The 13,024-nt window shown below is 51.9% G+C and overlaps 1 protein-coding gene across 1 annotated transcript in view; it reads right to left on the reverse strand.

Annotated features, from left to right (window-relative positions):
- Positions 1–1,195: 1,195 nt before the first annotated feature.
- RRP1B (ribosomal RNA processing 1B) overlaps positions 1,196–13,024 on the reverse strand; it is a 71,969-nt gene continuing 60,140 nt past the window's right edge. The window contains exons 11-14 of the mRNA XM_068266435.1: positions 8,772–9,151; positions 1,864–2,028; positions 1,652–1,718; positions 1,196–1,420 (exon numbers count right to left, since the gene is read on the reverse strand). Coding sequence (XP_068122536.1) covers positions 1,278–1,420; positions 1,652–1,718; positions 1,864–2,028; positions 8,772–9,151 — 755 coding nt within the window. The 3' untranslated portion in view covers positions 1,196–1,277. The remainder of the gene's footprint in view (positions 1,421–1,651; positions 1,719–1,863; positions 2,029–8,771; positions 9,152–13,024) is intronic.

Consider the following 13,024-nt stretch of genomic DNA (forward strand, 5'->3'; position numbering starts at 1 on the left):
GTCACCTTCCCGTTCATAATAGAGGTTGATGCCTCTGAGGTGGGGGTGGGGGCTGTGCTGTCTCAGCGTTCCGGTTTGCAGGGTAAGCTTCATCCATGCGCCTACTTCTCCCGTAGGTTTTCCCCAGCGGAGAGAAACTACGATATAGGCAACCGAGAACTCCTGGCCATCAAGTTAGCCTTTGAGGAATGGCGACATTGGTTAGAGGGAGCAGAACATGTTATTACAGTTTACACAGATCACAAAACTTGGAGTACATAGAGAATGCTAAGAGACTCACTCCCCGACAGGCCCGGTGGTCACTGTTCTTTTCCAGATTCAGTTTTGTAATTACTTACACTTCTGGTAGTAGAAACGTTAAGGCTGATGCCTTGTCCTTGACCTCTACCGTGTCCAGAGCCCCACCTCCACCATCCCTACCTCTACCGTGTCCAGAGCCCTGCCTCCTCCATCCCTACCTCTACCGTGTCCAGAGCCCCGCCTCCACCATCCCTACCTCTACCGTGCCCAGAACCCTGCCTCCACCATCCCTACCTCTACCGTGTCCAGAGCCCCACCTCCACCATCCCTACCTATACTGTGTCCAGAGCCCCGCCTCCACCATCCCTACCTCTACCGTGTCCAGAGCCCCGCCTCCACCATCCCTACCTCTACCGTGTCCAGAGCCCCGCCTCCACCATCCCTACCTCTACCGTGTCCAGAGCCCCACCACCATCCCTACCTCTACCGTGTCCAGTGCCCCGCCTCCACCATCCCTACCTCTACCGTGTCCAGAGCCCCACCACCATCCCTACCTCTACCCCAGCAGTCCTTGCAGCTGCAGACACAGCTCCGGGTTCCCCAGTGATTCCAGTAGAGACAGCTCTGGGAGGCTTGGTGGTTCTGGCAGGGACAATTCTGGGGGGGCCTGGTGGTTCCGGCAGAGACAGCTCTGGGGGGGCCTGGTGGTTCCGGCAGAGACAGCTCTGGAGGGGCCTGGTGGTTCCGGCAGAGACAGCTCTGGGGGGGCCTGGTGGTTCCAGCAGAGACAGCTCCGGGGTCCCCGGTGGTCCCGGCAGAGACAGCTCCGCGGTCCCGGCAGAGACAGGTACAGACAGATCTGAAGACCCAGTGGTTCCGGCAGACACAGCTGTGGGGTGTTCCGGTAATAGAATTAGTTACAGATTGAGAAGCTTATAGTAAATGCTCGGCACAATCCAGACACAAAGCATTTATTGATGTCCATACAGATCAGACATGGGAACCTCCCCACCCGCTACATGAAGAGTCCAGCAGCGTTAGAAAAAGTCTGATGCCCGCGGTCTGGGACTGCTGGTCGGTGATTTCAGGACGCCATGTGCCGGCTGCTGCTCTGGATTGAAGGGGATTCTGGAAGAACCGGCTGGACTGACCAAGAGACTCCGATCCGTCCGCTTAAACTCTGCAAAACATTACAAACGACATTTCATCAACGTCCCTCAATTATCCCAGCATCTCCCCCACTTACCCCATCTCCCTCATTATCCCAGCATCTCCCCCGATTACCCCATCTCCCTCATTATCCCAGCATCCCCCCAGTTCTCCCGATTACCCCATCTCCCCCACTTATCCCCCCAGGTCACACAAACGTTTTTACAAAGGCGGGGCAATCTGTGCAGCTCTGCCCACTTACCTGTCGTCATGTTCTTATTCAGGCTGAAAGTCACTTTCTTTGATTGGCCGTTCAGCTTTTTGTTAATCTGTTAAGAGGAAAAAATGTAAAGTCACCTCAATACAGAGCTCCACCCTACACTGGATCCACCCATCAGATGCTCCACCCCCACTGGCACCCAGCATCCCTGCAGATTTTCTCACCGGCCTGGGGCTCCTCCCCCTCCGCTTTACCTGCCTTCCTCTAGTCTTTGAGCTTTTCACGTATAATGGTTTGGGGGCCTCAGACTTCTGGAATGTGACAAAGTCCTGAGCGGTGGTCTTCCTTGTCTTCAGCGACGGGGTCTGAGGAAGAGCAGCTGCTGGCGTCACTTGTGCTGGTTTAATACTGGCCACCTGCTGGAAGGAGAAGAGGAAGAATTATCAGAGGACTCACTGGCGGTGGTTAATGTATCTTCCCCTTTATACTTTGGACAGAGGAGAGAAGCCCACACGTTTCACAGATGACTCCTTTCTCTGGTGACATCACTGACAGAAGAGAAGCTGATTGGTTGGGGATCCCATGTGCTTCACCAGAGAGCTCACTATGGCCACAGAAACTGGTCCTCTGTGTCCCCTGCCATGTGCCCATCATCAGTACACTGACACTCCTTGTCACCCCTGCCGTGTCCCCATCATCAGTACACTGACACTCCTTGTCACCCCTGCCGTGTCCCCATCATCAGTACACTGACACTCCTTGTCACCCCTGCCGTGTCCCCATCATCAGTACACTGACACTCCTTGTCACCCCTGCCGTGTCCCCATCATCAGTACACTGACACTCCTTGTCACCCCTGCCATGTCCCCATCATCAGTACACTGACACTCCTTGTCACCCCTGCTGTGTCCCCATCAGTACACTGGCACTCCTTGTCCCCCCTGCCGTGTCCCCATCATCAGTACACTGACACTCCTTGTCACCCCTGCTGTGTCCCCATCAGTACACTGGCACTCCTTGTCACCCCTGCCGTGTCCCCATCAGTACTCTGACACTGAATATATAAAGTCAGCGCAGGTCTATAGTAATACAGCTTTCATCATTTTTTGGTATACAGGATCTTCGAACAAAAGGGTAAAGAAGCAAGGCTTACCAGATTCCAACAACCCACATTATAAGGTTGTAAACGAGTTTGATAGATGGTCCGCAGAACTTTCAAATGGTGTCGTTTCACCAGCGATGTTGCACACTACAGATTCCTCCGGAATATAGTAGATATCCTGAGATCGCAGAGACTCACCAAAGGGGAGTCCAGTAGGATAGTGACATGAAAGAGATGTACGGCACATCTAAGTGTAAACCGTCTTTATTACATAACAAGTAAAACAATTAAAAACAAGGATAAAGGAAAACTCACATACGGGGCCCGTGCACTGGGAACCCCGAAAAAGTAGCGCACATAAAATGGTCAATAGAAGACCTCAAATAAAATGGTGCCGCCTGTCGCCTTCCCGACCGGTTTCGCAATCTTGCGAAACCGGTCGGGAGGGCGACAGGCGGCACCATTTTGAGGTCTTCTATTGACCATTTTATGCGCGCTACTTTTTCGGGGTTCCCAGTGCACGGGCCCCGTATGTGAGTTTTCCTTTATCCTTGTTTTTAATTGTTTTACTTGTTATGTAATAAAGACGGTTTACACTTAGATGTGCCGTACATCTCTTTCATGTCACTATCCTACTGGACTCCCCTTTGGTGAGTCTCTGCGATCTCAGGATATCTACTATATTCCGGAGGAATCTGTAGTGTGCAACATCGCTGGTGAAACGACACTATTTGAAAGTTCTGCGGACCACCTATCAAACTCGTTTACAACCTTATAATGTGGGTTGTTGGAATCTGGTAAGCCTTGCTTCTTTACCCTTTTGTTCGAAGATCCTGTATACCAAAAAATGATGAAAGCTGTATTACTATAGACCTGCGCTGACTTTATATATTCATTGCTTGTGTGGACTTTTGGACATTGTCCTTCTCGGCTGCGGTCGCCTTCTGCCTTGGCGCTGACACTTGTTTTTTATTTTAGTGCTCTGACACTGCTTGTCACCCCTGCCGTGTCCCCATCATCAATACACTGAGAATCCTTGTCCCCCCTGCCGTGTCCCCATCATCAGTACACTGACACTCCTTGTCACTATGGCCAGAGAAACTGTGGTCCTCTGTGTCCCCTGCCGTGTCCCCATCAGTACTCTGACACTGCTTGTCACCCCTGCCGTGTCCCCATCAGTACACAGACACTAGCCACCCCTATAGTGTCCCCATCAGTACACTGACACTCCTTGTCACCACTGCCGTGTCCCCATCATCAGTACACTGACATTCCTTGTCACACCTGCGGTGCACTAGACAGAACTGCACAGGGAAGGAGGGGGGGGGAGCACTAGACACCAGGGAACTGCACAGGGAAGGAGAGGGGGGGGAGCACTAGACACCAGGGAACTGCACAGGGAAGGAGGGGGGAGCACTAGACACCAGGGAACTGCACAGGGAAGGAGGGGGGGAGCACTAGACATCAGGGAACTGCACAGGGAAGGAGGGGGGAGCACTAGACACCAGGGAACTGCACAGGGAAGGAGGGGGGAGCACTAGACACCAGGGAACTGCACAGGGAAGGAGGGGGGGAGCACTAGACACCAGGGAACTGCACAGGGAAGGAGGGGGGAGCACTAGACACCAGGGAACTGCACAGGGAAGGAGGGGGGAAGCACTAGACACCAGGGAACTGCACAGGGAAGGGGGGTGCACTAGACACCAGGGAGCTGCACAGGGAAGGGAGGGCCCTAGACACCAGAGAGCTGCACAGGGAAGGGGGGCACTAGACACCAGAGAGCTGCACAGGGAAGGGAGGGCCCTAGACACCAGGGAGCTGCACAGGGAAGGGAGGGCCCTAGACACCAGGGAGCTGCACAGGGAAGGGAGGGCCCTAGACATCAGAGAGCTGCACAGGGAAGGGAGGGCCCTAGACACCAGGGAGCTGCACAGGGAAGGGGGGCACTAGACACCAGAGAGCTGCACAGGGAAGGGAGGGCCCTAGACACCAGGGAGCTGCACAGGGAAGGGAGGGCCCTAGACACCAGGGAGCTGCACTAGACAGCAGGGCCCATATGCAATTCACTTTTTTCTCCTGAGTTTTCTCCTGGGTGATATTTTCATACCTTGTCATAAAATACCCTTTAAACCAGCAGCCCACTAGAAAATACTCCGAGTAATACTGACAGCACTTTTTCATTTACTTTTAGGTACTTTTGTAATTGTAAAATGCTTAGTTATTTTACAGAGAAAATAGAAATGATCTCCTGGGAGAGAACTCATCTGGGCCCAGGAAACGCGCGATTTGCACCTGGGCCCAGGAAAAGCGCGATTTGCACCTGGGCCCAGGAAACGCGCGATTTGCACCTGGGCCCAGGAAACGCGCGATTTGCATCTGGGCCCAGGAAACGCGCGATTTGCATCTGGGCCCAGGAAACGCGCGATTTGCATCTGGGCCCAGGAAACGCGCGATTTGCATCTGGGCCCAGGAAACGCGCGATTTGCATCTGGGCCCAGGAAACGCGCGATTTGCACCTGGGCCCAGGAAACGTGTGATTTGCTTGCTGAGATAACCTTGTTGCTGCAGCAGCAAAGGAACAACACAAAACACTTCCCACACTCCCGCTGGCACTGCACGGTTCCTGTAGATTGGCAAAGGCAGCCACACCCGCTAAACTAAAAAAAATAAAATAATGGGAAGCAGGTTTTAGAAAATATTTACAAATATTTTTGGGGCACTAACTAATTTATAGGCATTTACTATTTATTTTGGGTGTAACAACCCCCTTTAAGCATTATGAGAAACTGGGCCGCCCAGCTGTCACCATCTCTAGCCCTGTGATATTGTGATGTCACCATCCCTAGCCCTGTGATATTGTGATGTCACCATCTCTAGCCCTGTGATATTGTGATGTCACCATCTCTAGCCCTGTGATATTGTGATGTCACCATCCCTAGCCCTGTGATATTGTGATGTCACCATCCCTAGCCCTGTGATATTGTGATGTCACCATCCCTAGCCCTGTGATATTGTGATGTCACCATCCCTAGCCCTGTGATATTGTGATGTTACCATCCCTAGCCCTGTGATATTGTGATGTCACCATCTCTAGCCCTGTGATATTGTGATGTCACCATCCCTAGCCCTGTGATATTGTGATGTCACCATCCCTAGCCCTGTGATATTGTGATGTCACCATCTCTAGCCCTGTGATATTGTGATGTCACCATCTCTAGCCCTGTGATATTGTGATGTCACCATCCCTAGCCCTGTGATATTGTGATGTCACCATCCCTAGCCCTGTGATATTGTGATGTCACCATCCCTAGCCCTGTGATATTGTGATGTCACCATCCCTAGCCCTGTGATATTGTGATGTCACCATCTCTAGCCCTGTGATATTGTGATGTCACCATCCCTAGCCCTGTGATATTGTGATGTCACCATCTCTAGCCCTGTGATATTGTGATGTCACCATCTCTAGCCCTGTGATATTGTGATGTCACCATCCCTAGCCCTGTGATATTGTGATGTCACCATCCCTAGCCCTGTGATATTGTGATGTCACCATCTCTAGCCCTGTGATATTGTGATGTCACCATCCCTAGCCCTGTGATATTGTGATGTCACCATCCCTAGCCCTGTGATATTGTGATGTTACCATCCCTAGCCCTGTGATATTGTGATGTCACCATCCCTAGCCCTGTGATATTGTGATGTAACCATCTCTAGCCCTGTGATATTGTGATGTCACCATCTCTAGCCCTGTGATATTGTGATGTCACCATCCCTAGCCCTGTGATATTGTGATGTCACCATCCCTAGCCCTGTGATATTGTGATGTCACCATCCCTAGCCCTGTGATATTGTTATGTCACCATCTCTAGCCCTGTGATATTGTGATGTCACCATCTCTAGCCCTGTGATATTGTGATGTCACCATCCCTAGCCCTGTGATATTGTGATGTCACCATCTCTAGCCCTGTGATATTGTGATGTCACCATCCCTAGCCCTGTGATATTGTGATGTCACCATCTCTAGCCCTGTGATATTGTGATGTCACCATCCCTAGCCCTGTGATATTGTGATGTCACCATCCCTAGCCCTGTGATATTGTGATGTCACCATCCCTAGCCCTGTGATATTGTGATGTCACCATCCCTAGCCCTGTGATATTGTGATGTCACCATCCCTAGCCCTGTGATATTGTGATGTCACCATCCCTAGCCCTGTGATATTGTGATGTCACCATCCCTAGCCCTGTGATATTGTGATGTTACCATCCCTAGCCCTGTGATATTGTGATGTCACCATCTCTAGCCCTGTGATATTGTGATGTCACCATCCCTAGCCCTGTGATATTGTGATGTCACCATCTCTAGCCCTGTGATATTGTGATGTCACCATCCCTAGCCCTGTGATATTGTGATGTCACCATCCCTAGCCCTGTGATATTGTGATGTCAGCATCTCTAGCCCTGTGATATTGTGATGTCACCATCCCTAGCCCTGTGATATTGTGATGTCACCATCCCTAGCCCTGTGATATTGTGATGTCACCATCCCTAGCCCTGTGATATTGTGATGTCACCATCCCTAGCCCTGTGATATTGTGATGTCACCATCTCTAGCCCTGTGATATTGTGATGTCACCATCTCTAGCCCTGTGATATTGTGATGTCACCATCCCTAGCCCTGTGATATTGTGATGTCACCATCCCTAGCCCTGTGATATTGTGATGTCACCATCTCTAGCCCTGTGATATTGTGATGTCACCATCCCTAGCCCTGTGATATTGTGATGTCACCATCCCTAGCCCTGTGATATTGTGATGTTACCATCCCTAGCCCTGTGATATTGTGATGTCACCATCCCTAGCCCTGTGATATTGTGATGTAACCATCTCTAGCCCTGTGATATTGTGATGTCACCATCTCTAGCCCTGTGATATTGTGATGTCACCATCCCTAGCCCTGTGATATTGTGATGTCACCATCCCTAGCCCTGTGATATTGTGATGTCACCATCCCTAGCCCTGTGATATTGTTATGTCACCATCTCTAGCCCTGTGATATTGTGATGTCACCATCTCTAGCCCTGTGATATTGTGATGTCACCATCCCTAGCCCTGTGATATTGTGATGTCACCATCTCTAGCCCTGTGATATTGTGATGTCACCATCCCTAGCCCTGTGATATTGTGATGTCACCATCTCTAGCCCTGTGATATTGTGATGTCACCATCCCTAGCCCTGTGATATTGTGATGTCACCATCCCTAGCCCTGTGATATTGTGATGTCACCATCCCTAGCCCTGTGATATTGTGATGTCACCATCCCTAGCCCTGTGATATTGTGATGTCACCATCCCTAGCCCTGTGATATTGTGATGTCACCATCCCTAGCCCTGTGATATTGTGATGTCACCATCCCTAGCCCTGTGATATTGTGATGTTACCATCCCTAGCCCTGTGATATTGTGATGTCACCATCTCTAGCCCTGTGATATTGTGATGTCACCATCCCTAGCCCTGTGATATTGTGATGTCACCATCTCTAGCCCTGTGATATTGTGATGTCACCATCTCTAGCCCTGTGATATTGTGATGTCACCATCTCTAGCCCTGTGATATTGTGATGTCACCATCTCTAGCCCTGTGATATTGTGATGTCACCATCTCTAGCCCTGTGATATTGTGATGTTACCATCCCTAGCCCTGTGATATTGTGATGTCACCATCTCTAGCCCTGTGATATTGTGATGTCACCATCCCTAGCCCTGTGATATTGTGATGTCACCATCCCTAGCCCTGTGATGTCACCATCCCTAGCCCTGTGATATTGTGATGTCACCATCCCTAGCCCTGTGATATTGTGATGTCACCATCTCTAGCCCTGTGATATTGTGATGTCACCATCCCTAGCCCTGTGATGTCACCATCTCTAGCCCTGTGATATTGTGACGGACTAATAAGCACTGGTGACAGTTGGCCGAGCAGCTTCAGGAGACAGGAAGGGGCGGGCACAATTTATGAGGTAATATTGGATCCGCAGAGACAGCGGGAGTGACTACGTACCCTCCTCTGGGCAATAAGCCGCCGCCTCCTGAGCAGCGATGTCCCCCGTAGAGGCAGGACACTGAGGCCCATGCGGAGCAGACAGCTGCGTTTCCTCCTTTTCATGTGGATTTTGGTGAGGGGGGCGTCGCCATCATGCGATAGGTCAGGATTTGGTGGAGTCTTGCACATGCCTCTGCTGTTTTCTATCTTCTCAGTAGGGGGCGACTCTGCTCTCCCATTCAGCACAGGGTGCTCCACTTTCACAGATGCCTTCTTTCGTTTCTTCTTGGCTGGGGGAACTTCTGTCGTTCCCGAGACCTTTGAGGAGTCTGTGGTCTCTGGAGCTGCTCGTCTGCGTTTTCCCTTCTTTTCTGGCTCTACGGCAATGCCCTGCGAGGCTGAGAAAGAGGGTCAGTCAGTAACAACTACAACAGCCAACTACATCCGTCCAAAAAGCTGCTCTACACCTCCTGCATCTGTCCAGAGCTACAGCACAATCTCTACTCCACCTGCATCTGCCAAGAACCCAACCAGACCTACAGCACAATCTCTACACCTCCTGCATCTGGCCAGACACCAACCAGAGCTACAGCACAATCTCTACACCTCCTGCATCTGCCCAGACACCAACCAGAGCTACAGCACAATCTCTACACCTCCTGCATCTGGCCAGACACCAACCAGAGCTACAGCACAATCTCTACACCTCCTGCATCTGCCCAGACACCAACCACAGCTACAGCACAATCTCTACACCTCCTGCATCTGGCCAGACAACCAACCAGAGCTACAGCACAATCTCTACTCCACCTGCATCTGGCCAGACAACCAACCAGAGCTACAGCACAATCTCTACTCCACCTGCATCTGGCCAGACAACCAACCAGAGCTACAGCACAATCTCTACACCTCCTGCATCTACCCAGACACCAACCAGAGCTACAGCACAATCTCTACTTCACCTGCATCTGCCAAGAACCCAACCAGAGCTACAGCACAATCTCTACACCTCCTGCATCTGGCCAGACAGCAACCAGAGCTACAGCACAATCTCTACTTCACCTGCATCTGCCAAGAACCCAACCAGAGCTACAGCACAATCTCTACACCTCCTGCATCTGGCCAGACAGCAACCAGAGCTACGGCACAATCTCTACACCTCCTGCATCTGCCAAGAACCCAACCAGACCTACAGAACAATCTCTACACCTCCTGCATCTGCCCAGACACCAACCAGAGCTACAGCACAATCTCTACTTCACCTGCATCTGCCAAGAACCCAACCAGAGCTACAGCACAATCTCTACACCTCCTGCATCTGGCCAGACAGCAACCAGAGCTACGGCACAATCTCTACACCTCCTGCATCTGCCAAGAACCCAACCAGACCTACAGCACAATCTCTACACCTCCAGCATCTGCCCAGACACCAACCAGAGCTACAGCACAATCTCTACACCTCCTGCATCTGGCCAGACAACCAGAGCTACAGCACAAGCTCTACACCACCTGCACCTGGCCAGACACCAACCAGACCTACAGCACAATCTCTACTCCACCTGCATCTGGCCAGACACCAACCAGACCTACAGCACAATCTCTACTCCACCTGCATCTGGCCAGACACCAACCAGAGCTACAGCACAATCTCTACTTCACCTGCATCTGCCAAGAACCCAACCAGAGCTACAGCACAATCTCTACACCTCCTGCATCTGGCCAGACAGCAACCAGAGCTACGGCACAATCTCTACACCTCCTGCATCTGCCAAGAACCCAACCAGACCTACAGCACAATCTCTACACCTCCAGCATCTGCCCAGACACCAACCAGAGCTACAGCACAATCTCTACACCTCCTGCATCTGGCCAGACAACCAGAGCTACAGCACAAGCTCTACACCACCTGCACCTGGCCAGACACCAACCAGACCTACAGCACAATCTCTACTCCACCTGCATCTGGCCAGACACCAACCAGACCTACAGCACAATCTCTACTCCACCTGCATCTGGCCAGACACCAACCAGACCTACAGCACAATCTCTACTCCACCTGCATCTGCCAAGAACCCAACCAGAGCTACAGCACAAGCTCTACACCACCTGCACCTGGCCAGACACCAACCAGAGCTACAGCACAATATCTACACCTCCTGCATCTGGCCAGACACCAACCAGAGCTACAGCACAATCTCTGCACCACCTGCATCTGTCCAGACACCAACCAGAGCTACGGCACAATCTCTACACCTCCTGCATCTGGCCAGACACCAACCAGAACTACGTCAATCTCTACACCACCTGCATCTGGCCAGACACCAACCAGAGCTACAGCACAATCTCTACACCACCTGCATCTGGCCAGACACCAACCAGAGCTACAGCACAATCTCTACACCTCCTGCATCTGCCCAGACACCAACCAGAGCTACAGCACAATCTCTACACCTCCTGCATCTGCCCAGACATCAACCACAGCTACAGAACAATCTCTACACCTCCTGCATCTGCCCAGACACCAACCACAGCTACAGCACAATCTCTACACCTCCTGCATCTGGCCAGACAACCAGAGCTACAGCACAAGCTCTACACCACCTGCACCTGGCCAGACACCAACCAGAGCTACAGCACAATATCTACACCTCCTGCATCTGGCCAGACACCAACCAGAGCTACAGCACAATCTCTGCACCACCTGCATCTGTCCAGACACCAACCAGAGCTACGGCACAATCTCTACACCTCCTGCATCTGGCCAGACACCAACCAGAGCTACGTCAATCTCTACACCACCTGCATCTGCCCAGACACCAACCAGAGCTACAGCACAATCTCTACACCACCTGCATCTGGCCAGACACCAACCACAGCTACAGCACAATCTCTACACCTCCTGCATCTGGCCAGACACCAACCAGAGCTACAGCACAATCTCTACACCTCCAGCATCTGCCCAGACACCAACCAGAGCTACAGCACAATCTCTACACCTCCTGCATCTGCCAAGAACCCAACCAGACCTACAGAACAATCTCTACACCTCCTGCATCTGCCCAGACACCAACCAGAGCTACAGCACAATCTCTACAACACCTGCATCTGGCCAGACACCAACCACAGCTACAGCACAATCTCTACACCTCCTGCATCTGGCCAGACACCAACCAGAGCTACAGCACAATCTCTACACCTCCAGCATCTGCCCAGACACCAACCAGAGCTACAGCACAATCTCTACACCTCCTGCATCTGCCAAGAACCCAACCAGACCTACAGAACAATCTCTACTTCACCTGCATCTGGCCAGACACCAACCAGAACTACAGCACAATCTCTGCACCACCTGCATCTGCCCAGACACCAACCAGAGCTACAGCACAATCTCTGCACCACCTGCATCTGCCCAGACACCAACCAGAGCTACAGCACAATCTCTGCACCACCTGCATCTGGCCAGACACTCCACTACTGCCAAACAGCTACTCTCCCTCACCAAATCCCTTGGTCTCTCAGCACACAAATTCCCCCACCGCGCTGGTCATACTCTTGACCTCATATTCTCAAAGTCCACCTCCCTCAGCAACCTGGACATCGCACCTTGCAGCACTGATTGGAACCGAAGCTTCCAACCCTCGACGGCTTTTTGCTACCTTTAATTCCCTCCTCAACCCCACTCCTCCCCCTTCCAGCTCCTCCCTCTCAGCCAAAGACTTTGCCAACCACTTCACCACTAAAATTGCAACAATACGCAATGAAATCTCCCTCCTCCATCCCTCCCTTCCCAACGCCTCTCAGGTTGTCCCCTTGCCTTCCCTCCCAGCTGCTCCCCTGTCTCATCCACCCCTCACCTCTTTTGCTCCTGCCACCATTGATGAAGTCAGCCTGCTGCTAGCGGCTCCCCACCTCCTCCCCCTGTGATCCTGTACCCGCAAATACTCTTCGTCCCCACTTCCCTGACCTGGCCCCAGTCCTCACCTCCTTGTTCAATCTCTCCCTATCCACAGGCAACTTCCCCAAAGCGTTCAAACAGGCCACTGTACTTCTCCTGCTGAAAAAACCCTCACTCGACCCATCCCTACCCTCAAACTACCGCCCAATCTCCCTCCTTCCCTATGCTTCTAAACTCCTCGAACGCCTAGCCCACCAACGCATTACCCAATACATCATCATCAATACCCTACTTGCCCCCTACAGTCTGGATTCCGACCTGCACACTCAACTGAAACAGCCCTCGCCAAGGTGGTCAACGACCTTACCCTTGCCAG

The sequence above is a fragment of the Hyperolius riggenbachi genome, chromosome 2 (genome assembly GCF_040937935.1).
Source record: "Hyperolius riggenbachi isolate aHypRig1 chromosome 2, aHypRig1.pri, whole genome shotgun sequence".
In the NCBI taxonomy this organism is placed as follows: Eukaryota; Metazoa; Chordata; class Amphibia; order Anura; family Hyperoliidae; genus Hyperolius; species Hyperolius riggenbachi.